Source organism: Eubalaena glacialis, chromosome 17 (genome assembly GCF_028564815.1).
Source record: "Eubalaena glacialis isolate mEubGla1 chromosome 17, mEubGla1.1.hap2.+ XY, whole genome shotgun sequence".
NCBI classification, from domain to species: domain Eukaryota; kingdom Metazoa; phylum Chordata; class Mammalia; order Artiodactyla; family Balaenidae; genus Eubalaena; species Eubalaena glacialis.
In genome coordinates, this window is record NC_083732.1 from 42,891,030 (window position 1) to 42,909,905 (window position 18,876).

At 35.9% G+C, this 18,876-nt stretch overlaps 1 protein-coding gene across 1 annotated transcript in view; it reads left to right on the forward strand.

Moving 5' to 3' along the window:
- Positions 1-18,876, forward strand: part of NECAB1 (N-terminal EF-hand calcium binding protein 1) — a 292,395-nt gene that overhangs the window by 191,771 nt on the left and 81,748 nt on the right. The window contains exon 6 of the mRNA XM_061171970.1: positions 10,563-10,699. Within this exon, the coding sequence (XP_061027953.1) occupies positions 10,563-10,699 (137 nt within the window). The remainder of the gene's footprint in view (positions 1-10,562; positions 10,700-18,876) is intronic.

An 18,876-nucleotide genomic window follows, 5' to 3' on the forward strand; every position in this document is an offset into this window, starting at 1 on the left:
TGTGGCCTCTTGGTTCATAAAGTCTAAAATATTTACTGTGTAGGCCTCTCCAAAATAGTTTGCCAGTACCTGGTCTACATCATTGGTCTCTATGTTGAACACTCTAGTAATTTTGGCTGTATGAAGCTCATTCTCTAGTTGATTCCTCAGGAAGAGCTCATGGGAACAATTTAATCTAAGTTTTTCATATTGACAATTTTTCTGTGCCCCTTACACTTAGAAGTCAATTCTTCCTGATGTAAAATCCTTGGCTTCATTTTCTTATTTTGTATACCTGAAATATGTTTCTGTACTTTCTTCTGGTAAAAAAGCATTGCTTTTGGAAAGCCTCAACATAATCTAGGTTTTTTTTTAACTCTGGGACTCATTTGCTCTTTATGTATAAGTGCACAAAGACTTTTTGCTTTGCCTTTTAAAGTCCAGTAATTTTACTAAAATATGTCTTGATGTGTTTGTTCTGAGTTGATATTCTTACACATGTAGTATGGCTTTATACCTAATTTCAAATCTTTTATTTCAGAAAAGCATTCTTGAATGTTAGATTCTAGTATTTGTTCTGTTTCTTTGTTGACTTCTATACTTATTCTTTAGGGACTCTATTTTTGGATCTTCTTTGCATATCTACAATATTTGTTACTTCCTCTCAAATCCTTTTTATTCCTTTTCCTTATTTTCTTTTTTCTTCAATTTTTTATTAATGTATTTTGTCTCATTTTAAAATACTTGGTTATACTTTTGATCTGTTTGGTGGGCTTGTCTTTCTGGTGTGCATTCAGTGTCTGCAGGAATGTTATTTTGCTCATATCCCTTTTTTATAATAAAATTATATAGAATTTGACCTTAATAATTTTCTATTGCCTGTTTTTTAAAAAAATACTAATTTTCCTGGATTTTCCAAAGAAGGTTGTATTCAGAATAGTTTTTCTGAATTCAAAGACCTCCCTCTTGGTTATCTTGTGGTATTGAAAACTATAGTGTCTTTCCTTCTGAGATTTCTGGCTCTGTACCTCTCCCTGACTTTTATTTGAATCTTCTCTTCTTGATCTCTGTGAACCTGTCCTGCTCAGTTTTGATTTGACTCCCTGCAGTTTATCTTCAGTGTGGGACCCTCCTAGCATACCATCTTAGCTAATTAATTTCAAGAGTTCACAGGAGATCATGGTTCCAGCCTCTTTAGACTTTACTAAGATTTTTATGCTCACCTATTTTGGGATAAAAATCCTCCCAGGTTTAGCTGTTCTCAAGCTAGCCAATTATGCTTTCTTGTGAACATTTGTTAGCTATTTTGGAGTTCTCTTGTCTTCAGGTCTGTCACGTATCCTATTGCTTCCCTTTGTTTCTTCCTATACATCCAGCCAGTGATATCATGCAATGCAGACCTTCTGGCTATCAGTGATTTTGTCCTTAACCACTTGTAACTTGTGGTTCATGATGATACCTTAAACTCTGGTTTTGTTGTTATTTGTTGTCTATGGAGTTTTGTTGTTGTTGTTATCTATTTGCATTATTGGTTTTTATGTGAGAATTCCTGAAGTTTCAAAAACAATGCCACCAACATGGACATCTTCCCCAAATCTTCCTGCCATTATTTTTCTGGTTTCTATGTTCCTATGAAGCATAATAAAGGAATGGGCCCAGATGAATAGAACCACACTCATAATGACTTGAGGAGAAGGGAAGAAATCTTAGCCAATATACATAAAAAGGTCTGGGAGAGAAAAGAAAAGGAGGGAGTAAAATCACACTAGAGACTGAGAAAGAATTTTGAACAGATTCTGGGAAATGAAATGGTCTGGAAGAGGATATGGTTGACAGAATTCAGAGTAGATAAAAGAGATAATGCAAGAAGGGTTGTTTAGATTTATAAATTGGATCTCATATACTATCCTTGATGAGAAACAAGTCAAGGACAGAAACACTTTTAAATTAATTTTGCAGTTGAACTATACATTTGTAACTCTACATTGTAACTCCTCAAAGACCAAATTTCATGGGCCACAGCTTCAATGTGGTAACAAATACGCATGTAAAAATTATACATTTCTGAACAATCAAGGTAACAGATGTGCAGTACTAACTATATGTAGAAAGAACTCAGAAAAATTAATATTTGTGGAAAACCTGTTACATACCAAACGAACCATATATTTATCCTAACAATAATTGTGAACTGAACTATTATCACACCATTTAAACCCAGGTCTTGTGAATTTTAGGCCAATGATCTGTTCATTACACTTTGTAATATCCTTCCACCAATGGATTTATAACAATAGTGAACATTCATTTATCAAAAACTACAAGCTAGACATCATACAGTGCACTTTACATGCCATGTATTTTTCATTTACTCCTCACAACAAGCTATGAGATTGATACTGTTCTTATCTTACAGTTAGGAAAACAGGAACTTAGAAATTTTTAATTTTAATTTTTTTTTAATTTTAATTTTTCCCAAGTTCACAATGCTGTTAAGTGGTACAAGCACATATTAGAACTTCAGTGTAAATATCTTCAGACCCAGTTTCTTTTTATTATTATTTATTTATTTAATTTATTTTTGGCTGCATCAGGTCTTAGTTGTGGCACACGGGATCTTCTTTGATGCATGCAGGATCTTTCATTGTGTCACACGGGCTCTTTGTTTTGGCTCATGGGCTTCTCTCTAGTTATGGCATGAGGGTTTTCTCTTCTCTAGTTGTGGCACACAGGCTCCAGGGTGCATGGGCTCTGTAGTTTGCAGCATGCAGCCTCACTAGTTGAGGTGCACGAGCTCAGTAGTTGTGGCATGTGGGCTTAGTTGCCCCGTGGCATGTAGGTGTTGAGTTCCCCAACCAGGGATCGAACCTGCATCCCCGGCATTGTAAGATGGATTCTTACCACTGGGCCACCAGGGAAGTCCCCAGACCCAGTTTCTTAACTACCACACTATGTTGTTAGATGCACATGAATGTGATCTGTGTCTTCATCTGTTATTAATCTCCAAGTTTGGGTTAACTCCATATATGTTCCCATCTTCATACCCATGCATATTTTCCTGAAATTCTACTTTTTTGAAGAGGGTTACTTTGAGATTACTTTGGCATTGTTCTTTGAGCAAAGACATTCAAGGGGCCATATGTTCTTGTTAGGGGCTGCTTGTGTGAGACAGAGCAATAGAAGGAGCCAGAGGAAAGAAACCTACATGAAAAAAATCCTTGACAATTCCAGGATGGGCCCTTTATAATGGAGTTTGTCAACTTAAAAGTCTTAAATAATATAACATCTCTACAGTATTTTCCGATTTCAAACTAGAAAATATCTAGTTATGATAGGATTTAGATATTTTTTTAATTTCTTGGTTATTTAATAACATTTTATTACAAAATTAGAGCCTTGTTTCTCTTTCACTAAACTGCAAAACTATAATTCTCTTAATACACGGGGATCTGCAGTTTGAAAATATTTTAATCTCTTGCTCTGTCTTTAAGCTTTCCAAAGACCTATCTGGAATTAACCTCAGTCCATTTTTAAGACACTTAATTAAGGACCAGTTTTTTTTTTCTCTTAATTTTATAAGGATTAAACTTGATATGGTGTTCTCCTAGTTTAAAAAGTGTATCATTTAAAATGAAAGACTACTGCGATTTATGTCTAAGGGTGTTCTGCCCATGTTTTCCTCTAAGAGTTTTATAGTGTCCAATCTTACACTTAGGTCTTTAATCCATTTTGAGTTTATTTTTGTGTATGATGTTAAGGAGTGTTCAAATTTCATTTGTTTACGTGTAGCTGTCCAGTTTTCCCAGCACCATTTATTGAAGAGGCTATCTTTTCTCCATTGTAGAGTCTTGTCTATTTTGTCACAGATTAGGTGACCATAGGTGTGTGGGTTTACCTCTGGACTTTCTATCCTGTTCCATTGATCTATATTTATTTTTTGTGTGTCAGTACCATAATGTTTTGATGACTGTAGGTTTGTAGTACAGTCTGAAATCAGGGATCCTGATTCCTCCAGCTCCATTTTTCTTTCTCAAGATTGCTTTGACTATTCATCATCTTTTGTGCTTCCATACAAACTGTAAAATGTTTTATTCTAATTCTGAGAAAAATGCCATTGGTAATTTGATAGGGATTGCATTGAATCTGTAGATTGCTTTGGGTAATATAGTCATTTTCACAATATTGATTCTTCCTATCCAAGAACAGGGTATATCTCTCCATCTGTTTGTGTCATCTTTGATATCTTTCATCAGTGTTTTATAGTTTCCTAAGTACAGGTTTTTTGCCTCCTTAGGTAGGTTTATTCCTAGGTATTTTATTCTTTTTGATGGGATGTTAAATGGGATTCCTCGTTCTGATCTTTTGTTGTTGGTGTATAGGAATGCAAGAGATTTCTGTCTATTAATTTTGTATCCTGCAACTTTACTGAATTCATTGATGAGCTCTAGTAGTTTTCTGGTAACATCTTTAGGATTTTCTATGTATAGTATCATGTTATTGCAAACAGTGACAGTTTTACTTCTTTTCCAATTTGCATTCCTTCTATTTCTTTTTCTTCTCTGACTGCTGTGGCTAAGACTTCCAAAACTATGTTGAATAATAGTGGTGAGAGTGGACATCCTTGTCTTGTTCCTGATCTTGGAGGAAATGCTTTCAGTTTTCACCATTGAGAATGATGTTTGCTGTGGGTTTGTCATATATGGCCTTTATTATGTTGAGGTAGGTTCCTACCTCATAGAATAATGAAAATAAAAGCAAAAATAAACAAATGGGACCTAATTAAACTTAAAAGCTTTTGCACAGCTAAGGACACCATAAACAAAACAAAAAGACAACTCTCAGAATGGGAGAAAATATTTGCAAGTGAAGCAACCAACAAAGGATTAATCTCCCAAATATACAAACAGCACATGCAGCTCAACATCAGAAAAACAAATAACCCAATCAAAAAATGGGTGGCAGATCTAAATAGATATTTCTCCAAAGAAGACATACAGATGGCTTAAAAGCACATGAAAAGATGTTCAACACACTAATTATTAGAGAAATGCAAATCAAAACTACAGTGAGGTATCACCTCACACCAGTCAATGGCCATCATCAAAAAATCTACAAACAATAAATGCTGGAGTGTGTGTGGAGAAAGGGAAACCTTCTTGCGCTGTTGATGGGAATGTAAATTGATACAGCCACTATGGAGAATAGTATGGAAGTTCCTTAAAAAACTAAAAATAGAACTACCATATGATCCAGCAATCCCACTCCTGGGCGTATATCCAGAGAAAACTGTAATTCAAAAAAATACATGCACCCCAATGTTCATTGCAGTTATTGACAATAACTAGGACATGGAAGCAACCTAAATGTCCATTAACAGAGGAATGGATAAAGAAGATGTGGTACACATATACAATGGAATATTATTCAGCCATAAAGAAGGAAATAATGCCATTTGCAGCAACATGGATGGACCTAGACATTGTCATACTGAGTGAAGTAAGTCAGACAGAGAACGACAAATATCTTATAATATCACTTATATGTGGAATCTTAAAAAAAAAAGGGTACAAATGAACTTAACTACAAAACAGAAATAGAGTTACATATGTAGAAAACAAACTTATGGTTACCAGGGGGTAAGGTGGGGAGGGATAAACTGGAAGATTGGGGATGACATATACACACTAATATAAAATAGGTAACAAATAAGGACCTACTATATAGCACAGGGAACTCTACTCAGTACTCTGTAACGGCCTATATGGGAAAAGAATCTAAAAAAAAAGCATATATATATATATATATATATATATATTATGTATAACTGATTCACTTTGCTGCACACTTGAAACTAACACAACATTGCAAATCAACTATACCCCAATAAAAATTTTTGTTTTTTTAATTCAAACAGAAAGTCACAAAAATTATAATCATCCTCATCAGTTCACTCAGTCCCATGTAATTAATTTTTTTCATCGATCTTTTGTTAGCACTTTTATGAGTTCATCAGTTTTTCATTAGAGTTCTGAAAATGCTTATTCATTCAGTTCAGCAGTACAGTCAGTTACCAGAAACCTGTACTTGTCAGAGTCTTTTCCATGAATTCCTTGAAGATGAAACCGTTTTATACATATTTGCAAAAGCATCAGAGTACCCCAATAAAAATTTTTTTAAATAAAAATAATAAGATGAAAGCCTAAGAATGTTTAAAGAAATAGGACATAGATAATAGTGTAAGCCAGTTAGTATTTAAAAAGTAACAGTTTGGGGGAAAGTAGGAAAAGAGAATAAAACAACATTATTTTTGTAAAAGTAAATTTCTTCCTGTTATAGAAGCTGGCACAGATGTCTGACACAACAGGTAGAGCAGCAGGAGCTTAGATTAAAAGGCAGTCAGAAGCAGTATCCCCTGCTAAGTGTGATTGTGTCTGATCTCATAAACAAAAGACACTGAGACTTGTTGTCACTGACTTGATTAATTTTCAAGTAGGGCAAATACAAACAGGGAAGACTATGCTCTCATTTTCATCATAAACTGAGATGATTCATAGTGGGTTAATAGCTAAGATTTCCACTCTTCCATCACCCGGATGGGAAAAAGCTTGCTTTCTGACGATGACCTGACAGTAAAAATGCACAGGCAGTCCTCTAAGGAGCCTGCTTTTCAAAGTACCATGCTTCTAATGCTAAGGATTTTACTTGAATGACTCCTAGCCTTGTTCCAGCTCCACACAAAGGAAATACATGGATTGAAATATTTACATTCTGACTTTCCAAAGGCACAAATGGAAATATTAATGCTACTTTATTAACAATTTCCACTTAATTATCACTTGAACAATTATCAATGAATTCAGTGAACATTATTGGAACCTGAGAAACATACTCTAAGCCTTCATTTGCCCATATCCTTTTTTAATAGACATGAAAGAATAACCTGTGTTTGGAAAAAGAGGCAGAATCTGGATATCAGGTACCATCTGTACATTTTTTTTACTGCTTTATTAGTTCTTTCTACCAATCTCTCAGAGTCCAGATTTTGCCCAAAGGAATACATGCCTTAAGCCAATATATCAGTCTTCTGGGAGTTCAGTATGAAAAGATCCCTTTCTGTACCTTCTCAGCCAACACATTTGTTGAGAATAAAAAGGGCCAGGCTTTGACATTTTCCAGCTTGTTATCTATTTAGTTTTCCATCTGTTTCTTTTGCCACTGCCTTCCAAAGGAACATCTGCTGCATATCTGAGGGAAGGAAAGGAAGATTGGATCGAAGCCACCTGGGTCTACAGTCCTAAACCTTGGGATCCAGATTAAGGGAAGGGAAGAAGATGAACAAATGGTATAGAGAATAAAATGAGGGCAATCTGTTAAAAATAAAGTTGTATTTCTCTTTATTCTAGAGCCCACATGACTGGACAAGCTGCACAGTAGCATCTACCACCAGCAAGGGCTAGATGCAGGGGAAGGCACCTGGTAATTGGGGAGAGGCAAGAGCAGTTTCCAGAGCTCAGACACTCCCTCTGGTGCCTGAATCTCCATGTGATTCCCTGTACCTCATGTAGTCTTTAAGCATTTAAGGATCAGCTTCTGTGAGCCAGGCTTTGTTCTGAGTATTCTGGAGGCAGAGATGATCAAGACATGTTAGTAAACAACATATTACAATATAAAATGATAAAATTATACCCTAGGTAAGGAAACATTGTTACAAGAGCACACAGAGCGAAAGGATGTGTGCCTAATCCTGTGAAAAGAAATAGTGGTTCAAGGGGAGGAAAGAATACACAGATGATACCATGAGCTGAGTTTGGGATGATAAATATTAGAAAACAAGCTCTTTTTTCTCCTTATCATCAAGGGCAGCACATAACAGCAAATCTTCATAATTGACTCAAAAAACCTAATCCCCCAAAGTCTTAAACCCACCCACCATCCTCTCAATGTCAAGGCATCAACATTTCTGTCAAATGTACCATTTGGGTTGTGCCATCTCTTAATGTTATCTGGAGAGTTACTAATGAGGATAACAAATTCTCAAGGTAAGATGCAAGTCTCAGCATAACAATTTCTTAATTTGCTATGATGGAAAATGACAGAGTAGCCAGTTGACTGACTTTAACTGTCCTCAAAACTCTAACATCACCACAGTCTTTATATGTAAGACCAAAATAACAAACACAATCAATTCTCAGTTAGCTTATCTGCAAACATTCAAGTGTTGGATGAGCATTTGCTCTGGGCACCATGGGGCATACAGAAGAGTAGACCTTTGTGTCTCCGAAGCCAAAATCTAATCTCAATGACAGAGTGTTTAAATTGGATAATCCAAAAAACAAAATCTCCTTTCTATAGATAGTTCTGACATGACAAATATTTAACATTTAAATGAGAAAAGAATAAGGCCAATGTAGTGCTGCATAGCTCAATAAATGCATAGTTCCTTCACTTTTACCTGCTGTCCTCAAATAAGTACAATATCATTTGCTGTAGGTTAGTGCAATGTATACTGAGGTGCAAATACAATTAGCATGATCTCTGACTACACAATTACATCTTCTCATCGTCTTAATACATTTTATTTTAAAAATATGTTTTAGCAAAATGGAATAACTGTGGGGAATGGATCAAACAGAATTTTTTTTCTGTCATCACGTTTCCTTTTCATCTCAGAGTAAAACTTTACTCAATTTTAAAAAACACATTGAGAAATAATTTTTGAATCTTTTATTGCTGCTGAGTGGCAAGGTAGTTGATCAAATTAAATATTTTGTATATTTTTTATCTTGAATTAACTCACCAAAAATCCTAATGGTTATTATAGCATGTATTGTTTCATTTTATGGTTAATTTGTTAGGTGGAGTTTAAAGACATTAAAATTTTTAATTTTTAAATAAGATATGGTGATAAGAAAATCTCCTGTGCTGTTCAGCTGCAAAAAAAAATGAACTTAAAAAAGAGGCTGATGATCAAAACCTTTTATGATTTCAAATTAGGAAAGAAATGAAGTTTTCTACAACATTAGGTTGTTCCGTTAACAGAAGAAAAATAACAAAGTAACTTGTATCAGGAGTCCAGAAGCTCAATATTTCCTAATTTAGAATATTTTTGAGTTGGAATGTATGCCAGAGTGCTTAGTCTGATTTGTAACTGAGAAAGCTGAGACCCAGAGAGATTAATTAAATCTTGTTTGCTTGGGTTTGCAACCATGCCCCAAGATTCCCCAGCACGCTGTATTTCCTAGCATTATCTTGTCACCATCATTCCTTTCAGTTTTGTATTTTCAATCATGAAATAATCATTTTGTTTAGGAATGGAGCCAAATAAATCCTTTCCTTGGATGAACTTTTGTCTATTTTTCCCACCTGAGACTCTAGGAAATCAGGTTTAGCTGGCTGGTCCCATGACCTGAAAAAGTGGTTCTTTCACCATTTCATTCCATGCCAACCTGATTTTATTTTCTGCCTTGGTTCTCTCTGAGACTTTAGAAGACAAGACTGGACTTCCCTGCTGGCTCAGTGGTTAAGAATCTGCCTGCCAATGCAGGGGACATGGGTTTGAGCCCTGGTCTGGGAAGATCCCACATGCCGCGGAGCAATTAAGCCCATGCGCCACAACTATTGAGCCTGCGCTCTAGAGCCTGCAAGCCACAACTACTGAGCCCATGTGCCACAACTACTGAAGCCTGCGTGCCTAGATCCCATGCTCCACAACAAGAGAAGCCACCGCAATGAGAAGCCCATGCACCACAACGAAGAGTAACCCCTGCTCGCCACAACTAGAGAAGGCCCGTGTGCAGCAAAAAAGACCCAATGCAGCCAAAAATAAATAAATAAAATAAATAAATTTATAAAATAAAAAAGAAGAAGACAAGAGCAACAAGTAGCACCATCCACAACCCACCTGTATACCTAGACTAAGTTTGGCAGGTATAGTGATTATGTTTCTGATGATCTCTTGTAGACTTGGGGTTGTTTGAGTGAAGGTGCTTTTGTGGCTGAGGTGTTGTACTAGAAGTTAGATGCAGCTGAGCTTCAGGTAAATTTCCTGAAGGGGGGACGTAAGCAGATTTAGTAAAGTGTTTAAATATTCCAAGCCTTACATTTTCTGAATTTTGAAATAACAACACATAAGTTCCTTTGGCTTCAGTGTAATACAGATCAAGCATAATAAATACATCAAGAGGGAATTAAGCCTATTGTCAACATGTGAGTACATTTAATTGGTAAGAGAAAAAAAAAAAACACCCAGAATTAGTCACATTCCAACCTTTCCTCCAGGTAATTTTTTTCCTTTTCTACAGATGTCTATTCCATAATTTGACTGGGTTTTGTCCTTTTTTCTAATCTTGAAGCAGGTGCAATTGGAGATGAGATATTCAAGTCATTTCTGCAGCTCTCTTAATTCAACTTCTGGTGGGTAGATAGAGTTCTGCCCCAACTTCCAGGACCCAACATGTTTTCTCTCCTCTTTGTCTATTTTTCTCAAGGATTAATCTGAAATTGATGGGTACATGGGGAAAAAAAACACTCCTGGCTATTTTTTCCTACCATATTTCTAATTGCATTTGTTTTGTCATCCTTAGGACTACCAAGAGGCCTCCAATTTGGAACAATTTGTAACTCGATTTTTATTGAAAGAGACCTTGAATCAACTGCAGTCTCTCCAGAACTCTCTGGAATGTGCCATGGAAATTACTGAGGAGCAAACTCGTCAAGAAAGGCAAGTTAAATGCTTTCATATGATGTCTCTTTAGTGACTCCATGTTTATGACAGACCAGTTGAAGGGCATTATACTTAAACTAGTAAAAACCAAAATGAGAATGAATAGATTTAAATGGAATGGCAGGGACCTCCAATGGATACTAGCCTTATATTTGCCTCTAGAAAAGACCATTCTCCTTTTTCTTTTACTATCTATCATTTATTCAACAAATTTTAATTGAGAATTTAGTAGATGGAGAAGACTTTACAAGCCACTGTGATAATGTAAAGATACATTTTACAAAGTCCCAATTCTTAAGGAGGCTAAAGTCTATTACATAAATAAAATATGAACACTAAAACTATAATGCAAGGTACAAGTGATAAATACCACAGAGAAGGGGAAATATATTGCCAAGAGATTTCAGAGGAGTAAAAGATTTAATATAGATAGACATGAAAGACAGTTTCATGGAGTTTCCTGATGACATTTGAGCTAATCTTCTTAATGAGTACACTTGAAAATACAGAAATGATGGGGAAAAATCTTACAGGCTCAGTGAATCTAGATATAGCAGGAGAGTTGAGAATTCAATAAGCCTAATTATTTAAGAAAATAGAGAAAAGTGAATGATGGGAAAAAATTTCAAAATTCAATGCCACCAATTGAGAAGATAAGTAGTGATAATATAGTAGTTGTATAAATAATGGCACTAATGTTAAAGATAAACTTGAATTAGAAATGTGTTAAGCAGACATCAGAATAATTCCAACCAACAGTTGGTAATTTCTTGAGTTATAATTTTTACCTTGCAAGCCAGAGAAGAGCTTGGCAAAACTCTCTCTTATGCAACAAATTTTTGCACGTGCAATGGCTTATTTAACTTCTGCATTTTAAGTTATGGAGAACCACACAGTAAGTTTTTTGAACAGGCTGATAAGAGACTGCTCAGTAGGCCAATTTTTTAAGACAAATTAATGGGTACATAATTATTAGGACATCTCAGAAAAACAGTGGAATTTTCAATTTTATGTTTATAATGTCAAAATGAGTTAGCACCACCAAATTCTAACAAAAAAGACTGTAATCTCAGATCTAATGAGCTTGTGCAGCTGAAGAACATTGATATGCACTCTCCAATGGATCTGCGTGGCATTTCACTTATAAACTTAGTATTTTCTTCACTGTATTGGGTGATTCAATATCAAATGGCAAAGTGTAACAATTGGCTTTAGAGAAGCAACAACCCATCTCAGGTTTGAACAGAGGATAACTGAATGTCTTGAAGCACAATGAAATTGATTTCATGTTCCTGATGAGAAAATGAGGCCTGATTTGTTGTCTTTTGCTCAGGTTTTCTTGACATAAAACGGATTCTCCATTTTTAGACTCAATCATTTGCCACCTGAGAAGAGGCTTGAAAAAGGATTCTGTTCCCTTTCTTCACCTGCACTTTGGTTTTTATTTTCTATAGTCACTTTGTACAAACTTGTATTCTACATTCACCACCATAGAGTGAATGCATAATGAAAAACTATTTTTTGTGTTAGGTCACAGGCTAGCCTTGAACTCCTGCTACTGCTGCCAACAGCTGCAGTGCAGCTGTGTTTAATGAGAAGGAGCATGAGAGTTTAAGGAAATTAGAAGACACTAGAGAATTAATGAATCTTTTATTTCTAGGTTTCTAGCTCAAAAACAGCTTGGAAGAATGGAGAACATTACAGGTCTAATATCAGTTTGGGAGAGTGCTATTGAATAGAATTTGGCTAAGGTACCCAGAGATGCCCAAATCCCACCACAAATCCACGATACTCTTCCCAGAGAGGTTTCTAGAAAAAAATACACAAACAAGCAAGTAGAAAACAAGGTTCCACTATGGGTTTGTGTCCATAATATCCAACGTGAAGTCTCTGGTTACTCAGACTGAAGCATGAAAATTAGGCCCAAGCATATAGGGACTATATCTCTGTTCCCAAGACTCCATCTTCCTATCAGCTAACCACCAGAAACCAAAGTGAAGAGAGCCCCAGGGGCCTCATCATTGGAAAAAAGACAGAGGGAAGAAAGATGGCTGCCCTTTTTCCTATGATATCAAATAAGAAACCAGTGAAGAAGCTTCATGGGGAGATAAGACTTGAATTGGATCTTTTGGGTAGATTTAATGTCAGAATGATATCTCCCTGAAGGGAGGGGTGTCCTCATCTACCCTATATTATCCATCTTCTTTTATCTGGCTAACTCATCCTCCTAGTTTGTTTGGTCTCTGTTTGGACAGAACTTTCTCTAGGAAGCTTTCACTGCTCTCAAAACAGAATTTTATACCTACCTCCCACTCCACTACTGCCTTTAGTACCCTCTACTTATATCTACTTACAATCTCAGTTCCTTACTTATCTCCCCGATTAGACTTTGAGTTTCTAGATGCCAGGGGTTTTGCCTTGTTTCCCTATACCTGGCACAACTACATGTTAAATATATAAAACTGAATAAATCAAAGGGGATTCCAGGTAAAGGGAGCCATATAGAAGAGCAGTGGATATGGACCTGGGACAGTGGAAAGACCAACTTACCTGGACTCTAGGGTCAGGATAGGTCTTCAAAGCTAGACAGATGCATTTAGACTTCATATGATCAGAGATTATCATTGGTGGTTGTAAATAAAGGAGAAATATAATAAAAATGAAGTTTAAGTGAAATAGTCTCACAGTAGTATGTAGTAAAGATTTGGGGGAGAGGAGAAGAAGCTCAGAGAGGAGAGGTCAAATAAGTATATCCAAAAATTTATTAGTTTTTTTATACCATAAAGGAAGATTCCATGATTCTCTGTGCAGTCAAAAGTTGCAACCCACAGATATCTTTCAAAATTCCACATTTGTAATAATTTGCTTCCTCTCAGCATCAATATTATTTTGGGACTTAATATTTGTGAAACCTAAGGATACAATGACTTGCTGAAATATAGAAAAAATTGAGAAGTCATCTATTCTGGCTATCAACCCCAAGGAGGAATCACACAGTATCATTCATCTTGCAGTAATGAGTTAGACATGCTGTGTTGAGCAAAATGTCTGTGTGTATTCATGTGAAAATGGCAATTCAGAAAGAAGAGATGCATACAGCTGGAATGCCACAGAGGTGAGATTTTTCAGATGGTGTTCTACAACACTCTTTATATCTGCCCTGGCAAGCTAGCTAAATGGAAGCCACTTTAATCCCATGTCTTTTGAAATTACCTAATAGATGACAAGAATTATCATTACTTTATACTAAAGTTTTCCTCTAGGGGACTCTTGTCTTCTTATATAAACCTTTCTTCCTCAAACAAACTAGGTTTCTAGGAACACAGTTTAGTTATATGTGAATTTCTTTTTTTATAATGAAATCTGCAAGTTCGTTCTATTTTCCAAAGTTCTTCTTTATTCAGAAAGACAACTAATTCCTTCTGGCTTGGAAGTTATTTTTCTCCTTTTCATGGTTGTTTATTACAGAAGTAAGGGAAGGCTGTAATTTCACATATAGGTGATTATAAAGTTCAGACAACTTAAATTCCCTTAGCTTGAACATAAAGAAGGAATGCTCTAAATCACTTCCTCCTATGTAGTAAAGATTTGGGAGAGAGGAGAAGTCACTAGAAAGTTGATTTTTTTTAATATGCCATAGGAAAATCTAGAGGGAAGTGTAGTTAGATTGGAGAGCAAACATAGAATATTAGTTTTGCTCCCTCCCTAAACCCTTCAAAAATGGCATTAAGAGAGTCTGGATAAAAAGGAGTCATAAACCCACAAAGATAAGACGGATAGAAGAAAAATGGTATAGAAGCTTGGAACATGAAAAAAAGGTGAATCTAGCGGTAACTGATTTAGAAGATCTGAGAAAGCTGAAGCATAAGCAGGTAGTGTAAGAAGCCAAGATGCAATCCAACTGGTATCACAAAACCTCAGAAAGCCTCAAAAATTAGCTTCACCATGTGCAACTGATAGTGGGGATGAAAGTGAGGTTGACATATTGTTGAAAGCTCCACCCAATGCTTTATATTGACTGCCTCTCCCCAATCCTTGAGGAAGCCTAGAGGTATACTCTCTGGAGTAGGTGAACAGATATACACTGGCACAACAGGGTGTCAGAGCACAATACTAAAAAATGAGGCACTAAGTAAAAGTCTCCATACTGAACAGTGAGATTCGAAACCCCCTCAGAATCCTATGTTCCCAGAGGACTGGCAGTTGGGCTTATTCCTTCCAGTTGGGACCTCCTTCTTTTAGCGATCTCATCAGTCTTAGAGAAAAGACTTAAAAGTACTGGGAGTCAGTGTCCTCCAATGAACAGGCCAAGCCAGGCCACCCTACAATGGAGGCTGCAAGTTGGCAGTCCCCAACATACACATACAGATTCCAATCATTCCTGTGGTTCCTTCATCTGAGATAGGCAGGGACAACCAAGAGAACAAGTCAAACACAAGAAACAAAACTTGAAACAGAAATATCCAGGGAGCAGAAAACTTCAAAAAGTAAATCATCAATACCCTCAAAAATCAAAGAGAAGATATTGCATTTATGAATTAAGGACAGGATGTTATTTAAAAAAAAGAATATTGAAAGCACAGAAAACAGTTCTTGGAAATTCTGGTTGTAGAAATGAAAACCTATGAGGAAGATTTGGAGATAAAAGTGTGATGACATTTTCTAGAAATAGAACACAGGAGAGACATTATCAAAGAAATAATTTTCAGAACAAGAACATGAGTTTCCAGGTTGATAGAACAGACTAAGAGCCATTAAAATGAATAATAAAAGTCACATGCCAAGGCATGCCATTATGAAATTTCAGAATACTGGAGATGAAGAGAAGTGTCTAAAAACTCCCAGAGAGAAAAACCCAAATGATAAAGAAAACACTATATTTTTCAATAATGAGACTGGAAGCTAAAATTCAATCAAGCAACTTCTTCAAAATTTGAACGGAAAAGATTTGCAACCTAAAATTCTTTACTCCATAAAACCACTAATAATGCTGGAGGATAAAATTAAAGTATTTTTATACATGCAGTGTCTCAAGAATTTTGCCTCTATGGTATTCCATTTCTTATGAAGCAATTAGAGGCATTTTGTCTCCAAAACAAAGGAATAAACTAAGAGAAAAATGAAATCCAGTTTAAAAAAAAAAGAAAGATAAAGGTCAGAGGTGGGGTGGGGAGGGAGAATCCAAAATAAGAGAGAGGCTAAAGGAATCTTCCGCAGCTGATAATAAATCAGCATTAAATTTTGGGTGGGGGGGGCTGCATATAACAGAGGGGGAAAAGTGGCTTAACCACATAAGAGCTTATTATTTCCTGCTAAAGAGCCTGGTGGTGGGCAGTCTAAGGCAAATATGGAAGCTCTACAGATTTATCATAGATTTCCTATCTTTTTCACATCTTCGTACATGACTTTCAATTGCAAGTTTGCCTCATGCCAAAGCTGGTTGTTGGAATTCCAGATACCATGTTCATATTCCAACCAGGAAACAAGTATAAGGAAAGAATATGCAGCCTCTCAGCTCAATTCTTCCTTTTAAACAGCCTTCCTGGAAGTTCCTTACATTTCCATGTATATATCTTTGGCCTGAGCTTTTCATATAGGGAATTTGATAGCTAAAGCCTAAAACTGAAAAAGAAAGAGATAGCAAAAAGAGCACCACAATAAGTCTAATTACCATCTGTCACCATACTAAGTTATTACAATATTATTGACTATATTCCCCATGCTGTACATTTCATCGCTGTGACTCATTTATTTTGTAACTGGAAATTAGTAATTCTTAATCTCCCTCACCTATTTCACTCTTCCCATCCCTCCTCCCCTCTGGCAACCACCAGTTTTTTCTCAGTAACTATGAGTCTGATTCTGTTTTGGTATGATTGTTCATTTTGTTTTTGAGATTGCATATATAAGCGAAATCATATGGTCTATCTTTCTCTGACATACTTCACTTAGCATAATTCTTTTCTGATGACTGAGGAATATTCCATTGTGTGTGTGTGCGTGAATATATATATAAACACACACAAATATATATACATATGTATGTATATATATACACGTATATCATATATGTAAATAGACACACACAGACACAGACACACATACACACACACATATCCATTCATCTACTGATGGACACAGGTTGCTTCCATATCATGGCTATTGTAAAAAAAAAATACTGCAATGAACACAGGGGTGCGTATATCTTGTCAACTTTTAAAAAAATTAATTAATTTATTTATATTTTATTTTGGGCTGTGTTGCATCTTCGTTGAGGTGAGCGGGGGCTACTTTTCATTGCAGTGCACAGGCTTCTCATTGCGGTGGCTTCTCTTTTTGTGGAGCATGGGGTCCAGGCATGCAGGCTTCAGTATTTGTGGCTCATGGGCTCAGTAGTTGTGGCTCACGGGCTCTGGAGAACAGGCTCAGTAGTTGTGGTGCATGGGCTTAGTTGCTCCATGGCTTGTGGGATCTTCTCGGACCAGGGCTCGAACCCACCTCCCCTGCATTGACAGGCAGATTCTTAACCACTGTGCCACCAGGGAAGTCCCTCTTTTCAACTTTTCAAATTATAGTTTTTTTTTCCTTTGGAAAAACATTCAGATGTGAAATTGATAGATCATATGTAGTTCTATTTTTAGTTTTTTGAGGAGCATCTATAATGTGTTCCATAGTGTCTGTACCAATTTGCATTCCCACCAGCAGTGCACGAGGCCCCCCTTTTCTCAACAACATTACTAACAATTGTTTTTTGTTGCCCTTTTGATAACAGCCATTCTGAAGGGTGGGAGGTGATATCTCATTGTGATTTTGATTTTCATTTCCCTGATGATTAGTGATGTTGAGCATCTTTCCATATGTCTGCTGGCCATTGCTATGTCTTCTTTCAAAAAATGTCTGTTCAGGTCCTCCACGCATTTTTATTGACTTGTTTGTTTTTCTGATGTTGAGGAGTTGTACGAATTCTTTGTGTATTTTGGATATTAACCCCTTATTAGTTATATCATTTTCAAATATCTTCTCCCATTCAGTAGGCTGCATTTTCATTTTGTTGATAGTTTCCTTCACTGCAAAAGTTATTTAGCTTGATGCAGTCCCATTTGTTTATTTTTGGTTTTGTTTCCCTTGCTGAGGATACAGGTATGAAAAATATTGCTAAGACTGATGTCAAAGAACTTACTGCCTATGTTTTCTTCTAGGGGTTTTATAGTTTCGGGTCTTGCATTTAAGACTTTAATCGATTTTCATTTTTCTTTATTTTTTCTTTTTGGTATATGGTGTTATAAAGTAGTCCAGTTTGATTCTTTTGCACATAGCTGTTTTCCCAAAATTTACTGAAGAAGCTGTTTTTTCCCCATTGTATATTCTTCCTTCCTTTGTCCTAGGTTAATTAATCATGTAAGGGTGAGTTTAGTTCTACCTCTCTATTCTGCTCCATTGATCTAGCTATCTGTTTTTGTGCCAGTACAATATTGTTTTGATTACCATAGCTTTGTAGTACATTTTGAATTCAGAGAGCATGACACCTCCAACTTTGTTCTTTCTCAAGATCGTTTAGGTTATTCAGGGTCTTTTGTGTTTCCATACAAATTTTAGAATTATTTATTCTAGCTCTGAGAAAAATACCATTCTTATTTTGATAGAGATTGCACTGAGTCTTTATATTTCCTTGGGTAGTATGGTCACTGTAACAATATTAATTCTTCCAATCATTGAGCACAGTATATCTTTTCATTTGTGTTGTCTTCAGTTCATCAATATCTTACATTTTTCTGACTGTAGTACTTTTACCTCTTTGGTTAGATTTATTCCTAGAAATTTTAATCTTTTTGATACAATTGTAATAAATGGGCTTGTTTTCTAAATTTCACTTTCTGATAGTTTGTTGTTAGTATATAGAAACATTGTTAGTGTACAGATTTCTGTATATTATTTTTTTTTATCCTGCAAATTTACTAAATTCATTTATTAGTTCTACTAGGTTTTCTGGTGGCATCTTTAGGATTTTCTATATATAGTATCATGTCATCTGCAGTGAAAGTTTTCCTTTTTCCTTTACAATTTGGATTCCCTTTCTTTCTTTTTTCTTTTTTTTTTTTTTTTTTTTGTCTGATTGCTTTGGCTAGGATTTCCAATACTATATTGAATAGAAGTCGTGAGAGTGGGCATCCTTG